The sequence below is a fragment of the Lynx rufus genome, unplaced genomic scaffold (genome assembly GCF_022079265.1).
Source record: "Lynx rufus isolate CCGP_SWC_20201006 ecotype Redwood Valley unplaced genomic scaffold, mLynRuf1.p SCAF_6, whole genome shotgun sequence".
In the NCBI taxonomy this organism is placed as follows: Eukaryota; Metazoa; Chordata; class Mammalia; order Carnivora; family Felidae; genus Lynx; species Lynx rufus.
In genome coordinates, this window is record NW_025814878.1 from 32606582 (window position 1) to 32627383 (window position 20802).

A 20802-nucleotide genomic window follows, 5' to 3' on the forward strand; every position below is an offset into this window, starting at 1 on the left:
TTATCTATGAGACTATAGGCTAATTTATTCATGCATCCATCCAATTAACACTTAGAAGTATGTTACATACTAGATCCTATGCTGTTTTTAGGACACAATATTAAAGACACAGTGCCAAAAGCCCCAAGTAGTCCACATCTGTAGAAGACTGTAGTTAAATGCTATGACAGAGGTGGGGGTACACTACACCTTAACTAGACAGGGAACATTTCTTAGAGGAGACATTTGAACTAAAACATGCATTTAAGGTGGGAGAGTAATGGGGCTGGGGGTGGGGAGGGGAAGCTGGATATCCCAAGCAAGCCAGCCAATAAGTCTGGTTCACATTTCCTACAATCGAAACATCATCAGTTGTCCACAGAAGAGTCAGCAAGGGAGGAAGAGATCCTAGTGATATCAAATGGACAGAATAAACTGGAGGTAGTGCAGACCAGTGTGGGAAGATGACTGAGAAGCAAGATTATGTCCACATTCTGGCTTTGGGGACTGGGTGGGTGGTGGTATCAGTTACTGTGATGGAGAAAATAGGAAGCAGGAGTTGTAGGGAAAGTGACAGGGACAATGGTGGAAATAAGAAACCCAGTTTAGGGCACGATCTGCCTTGAATTTTTCTGATCCAGGGATGATCCGAATATTGAAAACTATTAGGTATATATGTTTTGGGGGCCCAGTAGAAAGTTCTAGACTGAAGATAGCTGGACATGATTGGTATATAAGACAGAATTAATTAGGTGCAGGCAATTGTATATATAATGAGAAACACAGAAGGTCTTTTCTTTTTTTAATATATGAGATTTATTGTCAAATTGGTTTCCAACAGAAGGTCTTTAAAGGGGTAACATTTAATGAAGAAACAAAGGAGAAAGACTGGGAAGGAATGATAGAACGAAAGAGGGTGTCAAAGAAATGGGTGATGGTCAATGGTATCAAAAGCTGTAGAACATTGAAGCAAAATAAGAACACAATTATCTTCCTTTGTTTATCACAATACGTACAGAGGATGCCTAGCGATTCTAGCATTCCATTCTAAATCCAAAGCTGCAGGATGTTCAGGGAAGGACCTAGGTCTGTTTGTTTAAAGGCTTCCAGATGGCTTTATTACAAAGCTAAGTTTGGTACCCATTGATTTAAGCCATGAATTCCTTGTTAACTCTATATAGTTTCATCTCTATGACACAGAACACATTCCTTCACTGGCTTTAGTCCTCAATATTTCTGAAGTTAGAAACTTATAGGAGATTGCTCCTATAAGAGGAAAAGGTGTTAAACTTCCATTCCTTCCCCCAGTGCCTCTGTGCCTGTGGGTTATTCACCGGTCAAGTGTAGACAGAGAAAAAGATGGTTACTGCCAGTTTAAGGAGAAATCATTGTGGGGGGTACTGTTTTGAGAAACAAAGGATCTGCAAAGGTAGAGAAGAGAGAAGAACTACCCAAGTTTAGGAATACAACATTTTTTTTTTTTTTAATTTGAGAGAGAGAGAGAGAGAGAGAGAGAGAGAGAGAGAGAGAGAGAGAAAACAAGTGAATGGGGGAGGGGCAGAGGGAGAGAAAGAGAGAATCCTAAGCAGGCTTGCTGATGCAGGGCTTGGGCCCAGAACCTTGGAATCAAGTGAACCGAAATCAAGTGTGGGACTCTCAACTGACTGAACCACCCAGCCAGCCGCCCCAGGAATACAGTATTTTTAAAAGGTGCCAAGCTAGAAAGGTCCTAGGCCTAGCAGGCAAAACCCATACAGTGACCAATCTCAGTAAGCCACAGATTCAGGCAAATGAAGAAAAAGTCGGGAAGGTAGGCCAGTCTATAAAAAGCTTTAAAAAGCAAACAAGGGGTTTTAGGGCATGTGGGTGGCTCAGTTAGCTAAGCATCTGAGTCTTGGTTTAGGCTCAAATCATGATCTCACGGTTTCATGGGTCCAAGCCCCATCTTGGGGCAGAGCCTCTCATGGAGAGCCTGCTTGGGATTCTCTGTCTCCCTCTCTCTCTGCCTGTCCCCCATTCACACTGTCTCTCTCTCTCCAAAAATAAATAAATAAACTTAAAGTAAAACAAACAAACAAATAAAATGACATGGGGGTTTGGACTTTAATTCTGAAGGCTTAGGATATTTTTTTGTGGCAATGTGACAAGATCAAAATACCTTCTGAGGAGATCATTTTGACTATAAGGTAACAAAATAGATTCTCAAGGGAACTGTAATAGAGAACGGGAAACTGTAGTTTAAGTATAAGGCACTGTGTTCACAATAAGATTCATGTAAAATAAGGTAACTGGATCTTGTGATACTAGCTTCAAAGGAAGGAATATTGTCGGGTTTTGTTTGTTTGGGGCCAGATAGCCACTGTAGCACATGAAAGTTCATTCTAATAATGAGCCAATACTAGAAGCAGCCTGCACCTTAACCCACTGCAAGTTATACTCTCTAACCTTAGAGAAGGGACATTTTAGTCAAGCTCTTCACTTCTATTCAATGTTCTGACAAGATCACCTCAATTCAATTAATGAGCACCTGTGAAGTATCATCCATAAAATATCAGTCACTTCCTCTCCTCGTAATTACTAAGACACATCTCCTCAGATGGAGGGCACTTCGGCAAGGTCCGAGGATATGAACAAATTTGGGGATGCTGCAAATTTTCATCACCTCACTAGTCAAGACAGGACTTTGAATGTTTGTGGTATTTCCCATTTGTGTTTTAGTGAATTGTCAACCAAAATAAAGGACATAATTAATGCAGTCTCAGCTGCCTGCTGCAGTGTCTGGTTATAAGAATGGGACTGAAATCAAATGGATTTGAGTATGAATCACAGATTTGATATTTGCCAGTTTGAGCAAGATGTCGAAAACCTGTTATGTCCCACTTTCCTCATTTGTAAAATGAGGAATAACACTACATGCCTCACAAAACTCTCGTGAGTTTTAAGTGAAATCACCCATGCAAAGGACCATCCAGAGTCCCGTGCTGGGAAAGAGTCAAGGAGGGCACGGACTGAGTACACTGCCTGCCCTCACAGTCCTCTCGCAACTGGGGAAAGTGAAAGTGTGCTCATGGGTGCATTATGCACTTTAATTCTGAAAGGATTACAAAACTGAGCTTTTATGAAGTGCTTGGGAACATCAGTTGCTCTTTATAGAAGAAAGTATCACGCTTTCTAAAACAGAATCGACTTAACTTATACATGAGGAGTTTATTCTAAATGTGGACAGGCACAAAATACAACTCTCATATAAATCGAAGTGCTTGATGACCTTAATTAGAGGCTGATCAGAGAATATGGTATTTTAGAATAATTATTAAATATGTATTTGCATATCAAGGTATAAGTAAATTTTTACTATCAAAGGAGTCAACTAAAATAAACAGCCTCAAGCCACTACTGACCTTACTTTATATCAAACGAATGTCAAATAACAAGCACCCACTCAACTTTAAAACAATTTTAAAGCTGCATTTTCTTCCTTACCAAACTGACAGAAATAAAGAATCCTATGACTCAGATTTCCCATCATGTGGGGAAAAGGGTACTCTCATGCTGTTGGTGTATAAGTGGTCATACACTCTCATGTGCCCTAGACATAGACTTTGACTTGGTAAGAGTACCTGAAGGACTTTATGAAGATGTTCAATGTAGCACTGCTTATAATGGCAAAAAATTTGGAACAACCTAATATCCAAAGCAGGAGCATGATTAAATCATCCTGGGAAGGTAATGGAGGGGTGCTAACTATATTTTTAATATAATATAGTATCTCATGTAGAAAATGTACATATTATGTGGGAAAAAAGCAGACTGCAAAATAGATTCTGCTTCCCCAAACTTATCTGTATGTTCAAATGTTGCTAAGATTACCTTAGCACAATTGTTTTCAAGTTTAAAAAAAATTTTAAATACCCACAGGCTCTCTCCTTTTCTCCTATTAGCTTACTTATTACATGAATCACACTAACCAATTAATTCAGCTTGGGTTTAACATTTATGCATGACTTCACAAATTGTGCACAATTCCTGTTATTTGATTCCATTTCCATCGTATTTTATTTTTTTTTTTTTAATTTTTTTTTTCAACGTTTATTTATTTTTGGGACAGAGAGAGACAGAGCATGAACGGGGGAGGGGCAGAGAGAGAGGGAGACACAGAATCGGAAACAGGCTCCAGGCTCTGAGCCATCAGCCCAGAGCCTGACGCGGGGCTCGAACTCACGGACCGCGAGATCGTGACCTGGCTGAAGTCAGACGCTTAACCGACTGCGCCACCCAGGCGCCCCTCCATCGTATTTTAAAAGTTGGATTATATGAAATCAATTATTATAATACACTTCAGAGATTGAGACCATAAGTAACTGGGAAGAAAAAACAAGTTTCAATCTGAACAGGAATTATTGGTTCTTTCTAAAAAAGGAAATAATCTCTTAGTATTAAGAGAAAAAAAGACCATTATATTTTTTACCTAGAACAGTATCCAAATCTATGGAATACAATCATATCAAGTCTCTAAAAATTCTAGGAACTGTTTCAAGAGCTTTTCACAAGCTTCTCAAGGTACACTCCTGGTCTTATTTACCTAGAACCAGACCAATACCTGCCAGGTCCTATCCACTCAGTAAGTGTTTGTTCAAACAATACTTAACTGCTTAATGCTCACAAATGACCCATTTTTCAAACTAAGAAACTATGTTTCAAATGGATAAAGTATCTCATGCTCAGGCACAGTATTCCTAGGGATTCTCATTCATCACTGCCTGATTGGGTGACTCATTATCTCACTGGCCAGAGCAGGGCAGCCCAACTCCATACCTCTCTAAGGGCAGGGCATGAGACTTCCTATACTTCAGACACCTTTTAGCACAGGCTTGTGCAAAGTAAAGGGACAAAAAAATAAATGTTTGTCAATACCATCAACCTTAATGTTTGTAGTATTCTATCAATGTAGGAATTCCCTCCAGATAAATTATTTCTTTAGAAAAAAAAAGTGTTGTTGTTATAGATATGAAACAATAGATTAATAACAAAGTTAAAATTTTTTGATGAAATCTCTGCAAAAAAGAATTAGGGTTGAGTAAAGGAAACAAAGTACATGCAGATGACTAAATTACTGTGAATACAATGGCGTATAATCAAGTTTTAAGTAATCGAATCCCTAAATTATTTGGCTATTATGGTTCATAATCACTTTCAGAATGGCGTATAGGATTGGTCTGATAGTCTTACACTTGACCAGTGGTTCTCACTGTGAGGTTATTTTGTCCTTCGGGCAATTTCTTCCCTCAGGCAATGTCGGGAGACACTTTTGGTTGTCACAGCTGGGGAAGTACTACTGGCATCTCACTGGTAGAGGCCACGGATGCTGCTAAACATCCTATAATGCAAAGCACATCCCCTTAAATAATCAAGCAGCTCCAAATGTCAGGAGGGCCAAGGTTGAGAAATACTGTAGTAGACGATTTATACAAGGTGAAACTCTCCACTGTCCTCAAGTTTAAATTAGCACCGAGAGTAAGAGTAGGAAAAGCCTGGATGCCCCAGGTTCTGGACACTGCAACTTTCCCAAGCACACTACTGTCATCTGCAGCCAATTCAAGAGAAGTAGGTGATTCTGCAAGCTGCAGTGGAGACATGGAGGTAAGGTAAAACGTGACATGCACTTTAACCTTCAGTGAATGTGCACATGTCTCCAGTAGCAGCATTCAGGAGTGCAAGAAGAAAGTACCAGCTTTCCTGGGTCCCCAGGGGTCCTAGATCTTCTGACAATTTCTGCCAAGTTAAATAAAGTTATTATTAAAATTATTATTAGATAGTTTTGTATCTAAAATTTAGTAACAAGGATTCCAAGAAAACCCATCCCAAACAAAGATAAATACAGACTATATGTAGCTTTCCCATCCCTGCTTCCCCTGCCTCCCGCCCTCCCCATTTTCTTACTTGGTAGATTATTCATTTGTTGATGGCATTATGGAAGCCATAGAACACATTGTAATCAAAGAAGGGACTATTTTGGTAGAGTTATTTCCTAGTAATAATAACAAAAGGGGAGAAAACAAACGTGTTTTAGAAGTATCAGGAACAATAAAGAGGAGTGAAACGTTTGTGAAGCTACGTCAATATCAAAATTATTAACCTCCTGTGACAAGGAGCTTCGAATGCTGGAGGAGTCAAAGAGACCTCCCATGAGAAAACTGCTGTTGAAACTCCAACACATGAAAGAGTCTATTAAATAAAAAAGCACATAGAAATGCCCAGCTTGATGTAACAAGGGAATCCATAAGTTATCATCAGAGAGAGGGAAGCATTGCATGCCACGTCTTAGCTCCTTAAGGACTCTGATGATCCTGAAGTCTAAAACAAACATGGCTTTTTCTTATTTCTTATGTGCACTTGGAGTTCTAGGTGGGTATTAACTATAGAACTGCTCTGTCTTTCCTAGACTTAAACTAAAATGTGGCTTCCTATAGGGTAGGTAGATAGGGAAACACATAAAAGAACAATTAAAACAAAAATTTCCTAACATCTATACAAAGAAATCCATCATTAACACAGTGAGATATAACGCCTCCCAGAAAATGTTTGGTTAATGAATAATTAGTTCAAGAAAGAACATTAAGTGTATCAGGTTAGCCAAAGACAAGTAAGTCACAGACACTATAAAATACAACATAATGGAATTTAAGAAGGACCCTAGTCTAAAAGGCCCACAAAACCCACCTGTGTAAGAGGTCAAAGTATTTCAGCATTACAGATTTCTTCTGGATTAAAAAAATGACAGTAATATAAGAACTACATGTGTGGGCCTGCTATACTTATTCTAGAAGAGTCCTTGGTACAGTTTCATTAAAGATAAAATAGGAAAAACATCCAAATTTCCTTATGTTAGAAACAGTACATTTTCAAAGAAAAAGTGATATGTATAATTGGCAATTTTTCTGGTAGACCCTGAAGGTCCACAGCACCAAAAATGTGACTGCAAGCTTCAGTGCCTTGCTTTCCTCATCTATACAATCAGGAGTTGGCCTAAATCTCTAAGGTACAGTCAAGTGTGAAATTTGATTTTAGAACTTTAATTTTAACAGGGCTTTAGAAATTACATTGCTTCTGGGGCGCCTGGGTGGCGCAGTCGGTTAAGCGTCCGACTTCAGCCAGGTCACGATCTCGCGGTCCGGGAGTTCGAGCCCCGCGTCGGGCTCTGGGCTGACGGCTCAGAGCCTGGAGCCTGTTTCGGATTCTGTGTCTCCCTCTCTCTCTGCCCCTCCCCCGTTCATGCTCTGTCTCTCTCTGTCCCAAAAATAAATAAACGTTGAAAAAAAAAAATTTTTTTTTAAAAATTAAAAAAAAAAAAAAAGAAATTACATTGCTTCTATTGAAACATTAAAAAAAAAAATTAACGTTTATTTATTTTTCAGACAGAGAGAGATAGAGTGCAAGCTGGGGAGAGGCAGAGAGAGAGGAAGACAGAATCTGAAGCAGGCTCCAGGCTCCACGTTGTCAACACAGAGTCCAACGTGGGGCTTGAACCCACAAACCATGAGATCATGACCTGAGCCTAAGTCGGACGCCTAACTGACTGAGCCACTCAGGCGCCCCTGATGAAACATTTTTTTAATAATGTTTTTTAATGTTTACTCACTTTTGAGAGAGAGCGTGAGTGGGAGAGGGGCAGAGAGACAGGGAGATGCAGAATCCGAAGCAGGCTCCAGGCTCTGAGCTGTCAGCACAGAGCTCAATGTGGGGCTCAAACCCACGACCTGAGCCCAAGTCAGACACTTAACCGACTGAACCACCCAGGTGCCCTGAAACATTTTTAAATAATAAAAGACGATAATTTTCTTTTCATCTCCCTAACATTCTGAAAGTTTCAGTGAAACACTCTAGGGGGTGCAAGCATAGGTAGAAAAGTATAATACATAAACATAAAAATTACGTTGAATGTCCGTGTTAACATGGGTTTGTGTCTAAGACAAGAAACAGATATTGGCAAATTCACTAATTAAAATCCTATTAACTATTTTTCATGTTAAACTATAATTTATTAAAACAGGACAACTCCCTTGATGAGAATTATTCTGGATACTGATCAACCAGAAGGTGTGCCCTTGCTTGGAATTTTATTTTCCTTTATTAACAATTCATGCTTAAGGAAGCTTAAGGCAGGTGTGTTAGCCAAGAGGTCTGCCCAGGTGATAATGTTAATGACTAGGTAGGAACAGGAAAAATGTGTGAGTTTTACAATTTTATTTTATTTTATTTTTAAAAAAATTTTTTAATGTTTGTTTATTTTTGAGAGAGAGAGAGAGAAAGAAGGGGATGGGCAGAGAGAGAGGGAGACACAGAATCCAAAGCAGGCTCTAGGCTCTGAGCTGTCGGCACAGAGCCGAACATGGGGCTCGAACTCACAGACCGTGAGATCATGACCTGAGCCGAAGTCGGGCGCTTAACCAACCGCCTGAGCACCTAGGTGCCCCGAGTTTTACAATTTTAAAAAACTGACTGGAAGACCTTTGTAAAGACATTTTTATTCTACCACATATACAAAAGGAAAACAATTTTTCCAAAGATAGTATCTCCTAATTATTTTTATTATAAAGATGTCCTTAGTGATGGACTGCCAAAATATTTCAATGCCACTATCCCTGTTGGCCTAGACTGTCACATAACCGGTAAAATATCTCCTTTAGCAATTTAAAAATACCAATCTCTCTAGAGGTGTACAGTCAGCTCCTTGAACCCACCCAAGGGACCTCACATCACACTTCTCATGGTGCTGTGTCACAAATACTCTCTCCTTAAGGCCAGAGCAAGCTTTAGTTCCCTAGAATAATAAGCACTTTAAGAACTACAACCATGCCTCTCTACTGTCCTTAGGTTTAGATCTGCTCCACGGTATCCTTGTATTCTTAACAGAATTGCACTTCTAATTAGCAGCACTCGAGAATACCTAAATCTTCCTTCATTTAAAATTCAACTGGGTAGAAAGTTATAAAAGTGTTTCAGCACACAGTACTTATGATGACCTCAAATTTGCTGAATTGAAACCACTCATTAGCAGAAAACTATTCAAAAAATATCCTTCTAGAAATTCTAACATATGCAATCAGGAGAAATCTCTTATTCAAGAATAAGGTTAACTACTTTAAGATTAAAAAAAAAAAAATCAAGACGCAGTTAGAATCTAATGGACCAACATTTTCCATTTGAGCCCACACTTACCTCTCCCGAGGAACAGCAAACCAGTACTCTGGCTGCTTTCTTCGTTTGCCATACTGCTGGACCATGGCTGCAGTGTGAGTGGCAAAGGATTTTCTCATTGGTTTTCCTACTTTAATGCACAGAAACATGGGTGGGGTCTTGCTTTTCTCTTCTTTTGAAGGAAGTATATCTGAATCACATATGAAAAAAAACTTCCTCAATACTGACAGTATTAGTGAAAGTCAAACCCTTCAAATTACAAAGAAGAGTGCCTGATCCCCTCTTAGTGATAGAAAATCAAAACATAGGGAAAAAAAACCCACTAAATTAGAACTAATCACATTTTTCAGACCTTCTTTAACACAAAAGGAAAAAGCGTTGGATGTTTCAGGTTGGTCTATATCATATAAGATGCTACCTACTGGGAATATGCATAAAAACCAACACAACATGACAATTCACAAGAATATATAGCCATGAAGGGTACTGAGGACCCACTTACAACAGAAGGCAATTTAGTTTAGAATTGAAAGATCTTCAAAAACACTTCAAACCCCTGGGTCACCTGGGTGGCTGTCGGCTAAGCGTCCAACTCTTGATTTCGGCTCAGCTGGCAGTTTGAGAGTTTGAGGCCCGCATTGGGCTCTCCACCGACAGTGTGGAACCTGCTTGGGATTCTCCTTCTCGCTCTGCCCCTCCCCCCGACAAAAATAAATAAACTCAAAAATTTATAAAAAAATTTCAAACCCTTTATATTTGGAAATTCAAGGTAAAAAGGAAAGTTACTTGAATTTTTTTTTTTTAAAGCAAACTACTTTTGAACTAGAAATCTAGGTCACAGTTCAAAGCCCAAAATAGATACTATTATACTGATGCTAAGTTTTTTCTCAATTAATGTATAAGTACAGATAAGCTCTATCCAGAAAAAGTTCTCAAATAATTATTCTAATTTTGCTTGCATTTGCAAGTTTCAGAAAGCCAACTATACAACAGAATATAAAGATACTTTAAACAAAAATGGCTTACCTTCAATGGGTACCTGAATTCTCTTTAACAGCCACAACTGAATTTCGGACTTATTATCCATTTGTGCGCCTTGGCAGCTGTTGTCCAGAGTAGATTCTGAAGAGATGTCTAGAGACTCTTTATTCACATTTTCTTCTGTGGAAGACGCCAGTTGCAGTGGGAGGGACACTCTCTCTTTCATCCAGGTTTTATCTGGCTCCTTACTGTCCTCAGTTGGGGGACCACCTACCTGGGGAAGAGAACTACTAAGGGTGATATCTATTCCCACTGGCTCAATACTTTTGCCATCACTTAATTCTGCCTTCTGCAAGTTTTCAGAGAACTGCGACCCTTCTTTGTTCTTACTAAGGTAATATTCAATGAGTTTAACTTTATCTAGATCTTCATGTATGTTCAGTGTGTTTTCCACCTGGCTTTCTGGGGAACCAGACTGCTTGTCCACCTCTGGCATTATATCTTGCTTCTCACAGGTTTCTAAATCTAGGGCCCCCTTCAGCTCAGCATCACTATCTGTTCCGGAAAAGCTCAGGGCTGACTGCACCTGCATTTTTGTAGTAGAACTGATTATCTGTGACTTAGCCTTCCTTAGCTCTTCTGGATCAAGAGTAAGGCACTCCTTTGAGGTGTCTCTTTTGTCCATTCCACTATCAGTTTGAGAAGAAAGTTCTTCCAAGTCAACAAAGTCATCATCTTCCCCTAAAAGGGAATTTTCTTTGGCTATAGATTCAAATGCAGCACGAGTGTCAGAAGGTTCCTTGCTGACCCTAGTCATTGTGGTAGATCCACTGGTTGCCTCTGTGGAAGATTCCAGGATCTTTAGTTTTCCTGACACAGAGCTATCTGAGGGTTTTATGTGTGTGTATTCTGTTGACTTCTCCAGAGGTCTTGTTGATTTGGAATCTGAAGTGATGGTTCTCTCTCCATTCTGCTGCCGTTTTTCCTTGTTGAGAGATTTGAACTTACTGAATGGGTTGATATCTTTTTCTGAAGCCAGGTCTTCCCATTCTCCAGGCCTGTACAGAGGACAAAGATCCTGAGGTAGGTCACTGTCGGGGGAAAAATGGTGGGTGCACATGGAATGTTAAAAACAAAACCAAAAACAAAATGGAGGAAAGGCAAAAACTAAAACATAAATATACCACAACTTAAATTTATGTGTAAATGATTTCAGAATAAGGAAATGAAATCAAGAAATTGACTTCAAAATGAAACAAATAAACTATAAGAAGGGGTAAAACAAAGGACCATGAGAGTCGCATATCCTACTAGAAGGACATGAATGATTTTTGAGGTCATTTATGAACATGGAGATGTCACCCACCAGATTTTTAATGATGAAATAATATTTCTGATATTCATGAAGGAAAGGACAAAGGAAATGTTTTAGTACAATGACTTAAATTCCTTAACTATGCAAAGCTTTTCCTTTTTATAAGATAGCATATAAACCAACTACGTTAATTCTTAATGGTTCACTGACTGAGTAGCTACTCATTTAACTGTTGTAGAAATTACCAGCCCCAAACCCTAATTCTGAGTTTCATGACAAAGAATCTGATGTTTCCAATAACAGACATCCTTCTCTTCCTGAGGGAGATGCAAGAAGCTTATAGCACCTGCTCCATTTTACACTTTAAAAATTTATAGAAAAGTAAACCAAATAAGCTCTTACTTATGATACTAAGTTTAAAATTCTTAATTTCTTTACTCATAACAATATCATTTTACTTTATGGTGATGGACACTGGTTTATCATCTGAAACATACTGTCCCTTAACAACAGATGCTTTTCTACCCAGGTTTGAATGACACAAAAATATTGATTAAATATGTTCTCCAAAGTTGAAAATAAATGGTCAAGAAACATAATTTTTAAGCTATGACTGGAAAAATTTTGAGTAACCTGTATTTTCACTTACCTTAGTATTAACACTGGGTTAAAACACAGATATATAAAACCCTCCTAAAAAATAACATTGTTAGATTTCAGAAATAATTTCTAAAAAGGCTAGATCATATTTAGGTAATACTTTCTTTTTTTAAATTTACTGTCAAATTGGCTAACATACAGTGCATACAGTGTGCTCTTGGTTTTGGGCGTAGATCCCCATGATTCATCAATACTCTATCTATTTTTCTGGCTTTGAAATAATAATGGCCATAAACCAACAGAGTACCAGGAAGTTCTCAAGTTATAAGACTATCTCCCCAAAGTTATTTCATAAATCACACACATGGAACATCCATGCTTTTTCTAATACAAATAAAAGCCTCCATAATTGTTAGGCTTTCATAAATGCTTTAAAAAAACTTCTTTAATTCATAATTCATTTCAATTCAATAAGCATTCATTGAGCCGCTAAATGCCATATGCTAAAGGACGATTTTGACCATGTGTTTGTTCTGCAGGAACCTGCATGCACAAAAATGTTCTGCCCAACACTAGCATCCCGGGAGACATTAAAGATGCTTCAGTCCTAGAGTCAGATAAGTAGTGTAACGTGTCATAATTTCCATTTTAGGACCCCAAATTTAATTTGGCATATTAGAGGTTATAAGAAGTCTTGCAACAAAGAAACCCAGTTTCTTATTAACAAACATACTTGGTTAATAAGCAAAACTTTCTTCCATGAACACCCAAGACCCTTTCTCATCTCTTCCTGATCTAGCTTGACCCCCATGAATAGATGTGACTACATTCTGCTCAGCCTCTTACTTTACCTTGTCTACCCCTCCCTTTTTGTTCATCTACCTAATCCAAGTGGGGATTAACTTGTTTTTTTGGCACCGTAGCTGCCAAGCACTGCTGGGGCAAAGTACACAGTGGTGTCAACTGTCTCTACTGTTAATGTTTTCCAGACTCAGCCAGACACCTAATGTTGATCAATAATCCCTTCAGTTGTTCCCTTCCTATTCTCTGTGGCTACAAAATGTCCTACACAAAAAATACAAAGCCTGAAGTAGAGGGTGGGGAGATTTCACTCACACTCACACACACACACACACTTTTAAAAACTATTTGCACATTGCAGTTACAGAATTTATACATGCTTTATCATACAATTTTTGGTAATAATGACATTTTAAGATATTTCTAACTTTTAATTTTTTTTTTTCAACGTTTTTTTATTTTATTTTTGGGACAGAGAGAGACAGAGCATGAACGGGGGAGGGGCAGAGAGAGAGGGAGACACAGAATCGGAAACAGGCTCCAGGCTCCGAGCCATCAGCCCAGAGCCTGACGCGGGGCTCGAACTCACGGACCGCGAGATCGTGACCTGGCTGAAGTCGGACGCTTAACCGACTGCGCCACCCAGGCGCCCCAAGATATTTCTAACTTTTAAACAATTGATGGAGTTCTGAAGTCGATACAAATTTTATATCACACCAATTTCACTCACACATTCTATTTTGCCCATTGGTGCACATATTGTTCACTAGACTGAAAAGTCTTCACATACTTGCGTTCAAGGTGAGAATCAGTGAATAATACTGAAAGAAACTGAACATAGTAGGAGCCAATTCTTAATTCTTCTCTTTCCCTCCAGCTATAGCATTAACTTTGTACCCCAGATCATTAAAAATCTCACAATGTGGGGCGCCTGGGTGGCACAGTCGGTTGAGCGTCCGACTTCAGCCAGGTCACGATCTCGCGGTCCGTGAGTTCGAGCCCCGCGTCAGGCTCTGGGCTGATGGCTCAGAGCCTGGAGCCTGCTTCCGATTCTGTGTCTCCCTCTCTCTCTGCCCCTCCCCCGTTCATGCTCTGTCTCTCTCTGTCCCAAAAATAAATAAACGTTGAAAAAAAAAAAATTAAAAAAAAAAAATCTCACAATGAGAGAAATCTTTCTGTAAAGACATACCTTCCTTTCCTAATATTAAAAAGAATACTTAACATCCTAAGCTGAAGATGTACAATAGTATTATCCCATTAGAAACCATCATTGGGCAAGAAATGCCCCCATTTGCCTGGTCATTCACTTCTAAACTTAACTATTTCTTTACTTATCTTCTTTCTTCTTGTCACAGAGAACCTAATGTTCATTCCTTACTTCTAAAACTAGCTCTTCATGTCCTCCTTTCTGCCTCCATCTAAGATCCCATGGTAGCGGGACACTCCCTCACGAGGGTTTTCATGGAATGCCATGTGCAGTTCTATATGGTGCCATTTCGTTACCACATTTCTCCATCTGTCTTTTGCACCCAGTAGACTATAAGCTCCTCAAGGGCAGAGGCCATGACCCACTCATCTTCACATCCTTGTCACACAAGAGGCATGCACTAAGATGAACTAGAAGCCTCGACTACATGGACAAGATTCCCCAGAACAATGAACAGAGTTTCAGATATGAATTAAAGGTTCATATAACAGCTATACTTAAAAGGTATCAGGCTATTTTCTAAGAGTTTTAGTATATTAATACATTGAGTTCTTAAAACAGACTTATAAGCTGAAGAACACTCTTCATTCCATTTAACAGATAAGAAAACTGAGGCTTGGGACTGAGCAACTCATGCAGGTCATGGGGCTGTCAGTGGCTGAACCAGGACAACCCAGGCGGTGTGGCTCCAGAATTAATTCATCACGCAGAACTGCCTGGCCTGCAACACTGCCTCCTACTTCTCACTTGGATACTTCGGGCAGAATTTAGAAACTACCTCAGTGCCCATGCTCTGCACTGGCTTCAGTGGCTTGGAGCTGAGTAAGGGCCAAGTGGGTCTGATGCCAAGGACTATGAGAGTCCAGGGAGACCTGCTGGTATAAATTCCTAAGGACGATGTGTGTGGGTTAGTTCTCTAGCTGTCTGCCCTTCTTTTCATAAGTCCCAAGGGCTAGTTTCTCTTTGCACAATTAGGACCCACCGCTTTCCCTCTACCTTCCTATCATGGAGGTTTCTGAAGAATTTTACTACTAGGAGATCTAGAGAAACAGAAACATTGACAAAGTGACAGTAAGAATCATATTATCCCTTAAATGAATTGATACCCTGAGCTTTCTTAACCCTCTTTCTCTTTCTTCATGGGAAGCTTCCTTTTCTCTCTTTTACAAAACAAAAACAAAACAAAAAAACCCTCAGTTTTATAAGGCAAAAATAATCAAGACTAAGATAATATTCATCTACGTTTCAGAAACAAACAGATCAGTATTGCTCCGTCTTCATACCACTTAGGGTGGTCTGGCTACGGCCGCAGCGGCCTCAGCACTCTCCACTCAGAGCTCTCTCTGCAGGATTTAGGGAACACCTGAGTTAGGAAGCCTGCCTACCCTAGAATTTGAATGAGAACAAAATTCAACTAAACTAAAGAAAAATACTATTGTCTTACTGGGAACCAGACTAAAATTCTTTCGGAGAAACTATTTCTTATTTCATTGATTCATTAAGAACATGCACTGCTTTTCAGAAAAATAAGCCAAGAAATGCCATTTTTATGTGTTGGCTTTTTTGCTTTTCTCCTTTTGTTTTTATATGTGCAGCTTTTCCCTTCATCTCCATTCCCTCTCCTTTCTCTATTCTTTAAAAAATTTACTGCACAAATCTTCCACCTTCAAATTCACCTCTATACAATCTCCCACTGCTGCCAACTCCCTCACTTTTTAATTGCATTTAATTCTCCAAACACCGGAATTCTGTTTGTTTTTGGTAAACAAAGAAATATCTCTTACGATGGCAAGGCATCTTTAATCTTCATGTGGGAAATGTCGTTGTAGAGGGCAATGGAAACCACCTCTTCCATGGGGCAAATGAGGCCATACTCCTCACAACCATTTTCAATGACCAGGGGATCAGACTTGTGAGGGTCAAACATGATGTTGTTTGGAGTAACAATCATGACGCCTCCGACCACACCCTACAGGAGAAAGGGACAGGACAGAATCACCACGGGCAGAAATCCAACCACGGCAGCTTTAATGGACTCGTGTTAACATTCTGTTGACTCTGGCGTACCATGGTATCCCATCACACCCCCTTTAAGAGCAGGAGAACAACAGGCTGAAGAAATGCAAAGTTGGGTACTGTGTGGCGAGGCAGAGAAAACAGAGCTGCCTCACTAAAGCAGTCAACCGAGCCTGGTTCTGGAACAGCTGCTACCATAGTACTATTGTGGTGGGATCTTGGGCTGCACATCTATGCCTCGCACTCCCCAGTCCCCTGTAAAATGGGAGGGCTGTCCCAAGTGCTTTCCCAATTGAGAACTGGGTGTTTTACAATCTACTCAGCACATGTTCACTATGTGTCCAACCAGTATATGGTACCGTACATGGTACACGGCATCTGTCTCAGAGCCATGGTGCAAATTAGAGTCCTAGTATTTTTCTCTCAAATGTTTAGAAAGGTCACATTCTATTTGTGCCAGCAAAATTCGACACAAAAGGAATATGAAATATTTTGCAGCCAGAGATGAATATAGCTAAACTATGGAGGCTAATAGTAAACAAACAGTAATTTGGTGGGAACTTTTGTCCGTAACTTGGTCAGTTTACTGTTTTATAGATGGCAACAGGGATATTATCTACCAGAGACAGCAGGACACAGAGGACTCCCCATAGGTAGATTATTTACCTTGGTCCTCTTCATGAGTTAACTGATCATCTTTGTGAAACATTTTGCATTTCAGGCATTACTTATTCTTGGTTGCAAAAGTTAAAATGCCTATCAATAGTGTATTTTCCTACCATTTGGAACCTGGCATGAAGTCTCTACTCTGCACACAGGAATTGACTTTACATCAACATAACCCCTTCTTCAGAGGCTCACTGAAAGTTGGATTTGTTCTTTGTAAATCACACCAACCACCAAAAAACTAAATACACAACACAGCAGACATTATTTTTTAATACCAGCATCTCCAGCAGCAAATGGGTTGAGAATTGAACATTTCCGAAGTTAGGTACTAAGGTCTTTACATCAATTATCCCTTTTAACTACCAGCCCCTACAGAGTCAATTTTATTATAGTTCCTATTTCATAGGTGAGGAAAATGGAAGCTTTGGCAACTTAAATACCCTGCCTATAGTCTCAGAGCAAGCAGACAGCAGAGTTGGATTTTACTTTATTTTTTAATTTTTTTAATGTTTATTTATCTTTGAGAGAAAGAGAGAGAGAAAGAGAGAGAAAGAGAGAGAATGCAAGTGGGGGAGGGGCAGAGAGAAAGGGAGACACAGAATCTGAAGCAGGCTCCAGACTCTGAGCTGTCAGCACACAGCCCGACGTGGGGCTCAAACTCATGAAGGGCAAGATCATGACCTGAGCCAAAGTAGGATGCTTGACTGAAGGAGCCACCCAGGCACCCCAGCAGAGTTGGATTTTAAATTCACTAACTCCAGTCTTTACTGTTAAGCATATACTATATTGTCTCCCTAGCAATTTATAAGCCGAGAATTGAAAGATAAAATGATAAGTCCTAGATCACAAAGAATCGTATTTCTCCTAATATATAAAATGTTAGGGATCCAACAGGGGAAAACAAATGGACACTTATGAAATCTTAAGCTGAAACTTTGGGAAAGATATTTTAATGTCTCCTATCTTCAGTAATTTGAAACCTAAGTTAGTTTTCCATGGAGTTCAAGAAAAGGAAACAAATGACACTGCCATATACCTTTCCATCAGTGAAGTATCGACAATTCATTTTTAGAAATTTTACCACGCCTGGCTCATCTTCTTCAGAAGTGGATGATAAGACTCTTTCAATGGGTTTTAAGGCCTTTCTTGCTAAGTCAGCATCCTTTAAGAAAGCAAAATTCCCAAAATCAAATGGAAGCCCTTTTTAAACAGATTATTTCTATAAATCAAGCCACATAAGTTTCCTATAAGGAACCTGTTTCTATTCACCTTGAACATGAAAAAGAGCCAAATATGCTTCATTCTCCAAGAATTATCACAAATACAATTAAGTATCCAAATCAAACTAAGATTTAAACAACAACAACAGTAAGGGTGTACGTATGAACTCATAAAAATGGCTCATCAAATGTCTTTAGAAAATAACCTAAATGAAATAATTCATATTTGACTCATGGTTCGATTTCTCTAGAAAAAGGAGTAAAAGCAGTACAAATCAACTATCTGTCTCATCCAGAGTTTAATTGCATACTTTTACATATAAAAGGTGTGCATTTTTCCCTCTGAGACCTTAAATATGAAATAGGTTTCTCTTTGATAGGACATATTCTCTCAACTAAAACAAATCCTTAACCCTACCCCCTTTGGGGAAATTTCAGATGAAATCCTGTGAAAAACAACACATAAAATTCTACAACTCAAAAAATTATTTGATAAATATGACTGTTAGTTCACGAATGACATACATACAGGCAGTTTATCATATTCTGCATCTGATGATGAAGGAGACACAGTAGCACCAGGACTGGATGATGATAATCTTAAGGTACTGGAAGGAAAGTTAGCATCTGGCACGAAAAGGACCTGAGAATGGGAAAGACAAGTGAAGTGAATATCGAGATCAGGCAAACACTGGACAGTGTTTAGGGCATTACTTTCTGTACAGAATCATGCTAAGTACATGACTAAGACTTGGTTGGGGGGCACCTGGGTGTCTCAGTCGGTTAAGTGTATGACTTTGGCTCAGGTCATGATCTCACAGTTCCTGAGTTCAAGCCCCGCAATGGGCTCACTGCTGTCAGCACAGAGCCCGCTTCGGATCCTCTGATCCCCTCTCTCTCTGCCCCATCCCAACTCACGTGCTCTCTCTCTCTCCCTCAAAAATAAAGTAGACATTAAAAAAAAAAGTCTGTTCTCTTAAAAAAAAAAAAAAAAAAAAAAAGACCTAGTTGGCCTTCCCAAAACTTCTAAGTACCTTGGAGGCTTCTGGACTAATCCGTGAAACAATTACTCATAATATGAATGCCTTCAGTGCAAAAGGTATGGAACATACCCACAGACACTGCAGGAGCTCACAGAGGGGAGAACAAGGTGGGTGAGTACTCTGGGCATGTCAAATAAAGCAAGTGGGTCCAACTGAGGCTTTGAACAGCATAGAAGATTTAGAGAGGAAAGAAGATTCCAGGGAGGGGCACTAAGGACAGGGAAGAAAGGAAAGAGTAGCATGGCATGCTTCTAAACCCAACACCTGTATCAGGAAGAAATGGAACAAATTCACGCTTGCTAACTCTCAACAGGCCCTGAGTACTAACGTAAGATCGTTACAAGTTGTACAAGGTAATATCAATAATCTCAATAATTTCTATCACCATCAACTTATCTAAAAACAAAAATTGAAATCTCCCACAGTGTACAAAATAGCCTCTTTCAGCAAAATGTACTGGTGCCTGAAATGTTATTATGACCTCATCATTCAACACTCTTACAGTGAGACATGCAACATTTTGGCATATATCATATACAGTCTTAAAATGATGTCCTTTAGGGCTGTCTGGGTGGCTCAGTCGGTTGAGCGTCCGACTTCAGCCCAGGTCATGATCTCGTGGTCCGTGAGTTCGAGCCCCGCGTCGGGCTCCGTGCTGACAGCTCGGAGCCCAGAGCCTGTTTCAGATTCTGTGTCTCCCTCTCTCTCTGACCCTCCCCTGTTCATGCTCTGTCTCTCTCTGTGTCAAAAATAAATACACATAAAAAAAAATTTTAAATGATGTCCTTTAATGTTATAAAACAGAATTCAGCACTAATTGTATAACAACTGTTCACACTTTCCCATCCTATCTCTGTTTTAACTTTAGTTATTTAAATCTCTCTTCAATCCAGAAAAAAGGTGAGACAACAACAAAAGACACATTCTGATAAAGGTAGGAAAACCAGTATCAAGGAGAATAACATGAGGACTAATTACTACTGAAAGTATGTACTCCAAAATTACCAAACACTCTTTGAGGGGTGGGCCATAAAACGGGTTCTGAGTTTCCAAATAACCAATGCAAAGGGACAGACATCATTAGTCAGCAGAATTCAACGTCTATAAGATAAAAACAAATCAGTCTTGGGGTGCCTGGGTGGCTCAGTCATTTAAGCATCTGACTCTTGGTTTCGGCTCAGGTCACGATCTCGTGGCTCTGCGCTGGCAGTGAGGAGCCTGCTTGGGTCTCTCTCTCTCTCTCTCTCTCTCTCTCTCTCTCTCTCTCTCTCAATCTCTCTCTCTCTCTCTCTGCCCCTCCCCCACTTGCATCTCTCTCTCTCTCTCTCTCTCTCTCTCTCAAAATAAATAAACTTAAAAAAAAAACCCAGTCTCTCATAAGTAGAAGTATTTTCTCATTAAGTCTCATGAAGAGTATCCCAGTCTGAACTACTTGTCTTTGAGGACACACTGACAATTAATACAATAACCAGTTTGGGAGGACTGTTCTTAATAACATCTGCGATGTAGATCAACGGCAAATGCTAAAGTGTAGAGTTCTACAAATGTACCTTACAGAGGGCTAAAATTTTATGCTCTCTTATCTCATGTATCTGGACAAGAGGAATGAATGGATAACATTTCTTCCAAGCAATTCTCCATTAACAGTTTTTTGTATCTGAGTTTTGACAAGTGTTAGGCAACACAGGTTAAGATTCTATTGTCTGGCATGTTCTAAATGTCCAATCAAAAGGATAATTCCTGTGCTTAAGCAGTTCATTACAGTGTAGAGGT

General features: G+C 39.5%; 1 protein-coding gene across 8 annotated transcripts in view; it reads right to left on the reverse strand.

Moving 5' to 3' along the window:
• Positions 1-20802, reverse strand: part of NCOA7 (nuclear receptor coactivator 7) — a 156533-nt gene that overhangs the window by 40055 nt on the left and 95676 nt on the right. For 7 of the 8 annotated variants that reach the window (XM_047101533.1, XM_047101530.1, XM_047101534.1 and 4 more), the window contains 5 exons: positions 18516-18629; positions 17803-17928; positions 15866-16050; positions 10204-11249; positions 9199-9367 (listed from right to left, as the gene is read on the reverse strand). In XM_047101533.1, coding sequence (XP_046957489.1) covers positions 9199-9367; positions 10204-11249; positions 15866-16050; positions 17803-17928; positions 18516-18629 — 1640 coding nt within the window. The remainder of the gene's footprint in view (positions 1-9198; positions 9368-10203; positions 11250-15865; positions 16051-17802; positions 17929-18515; positions 18630-20802) is intronic. The other variant, XM_047101528.1, reaches the window with a different exon arrangement.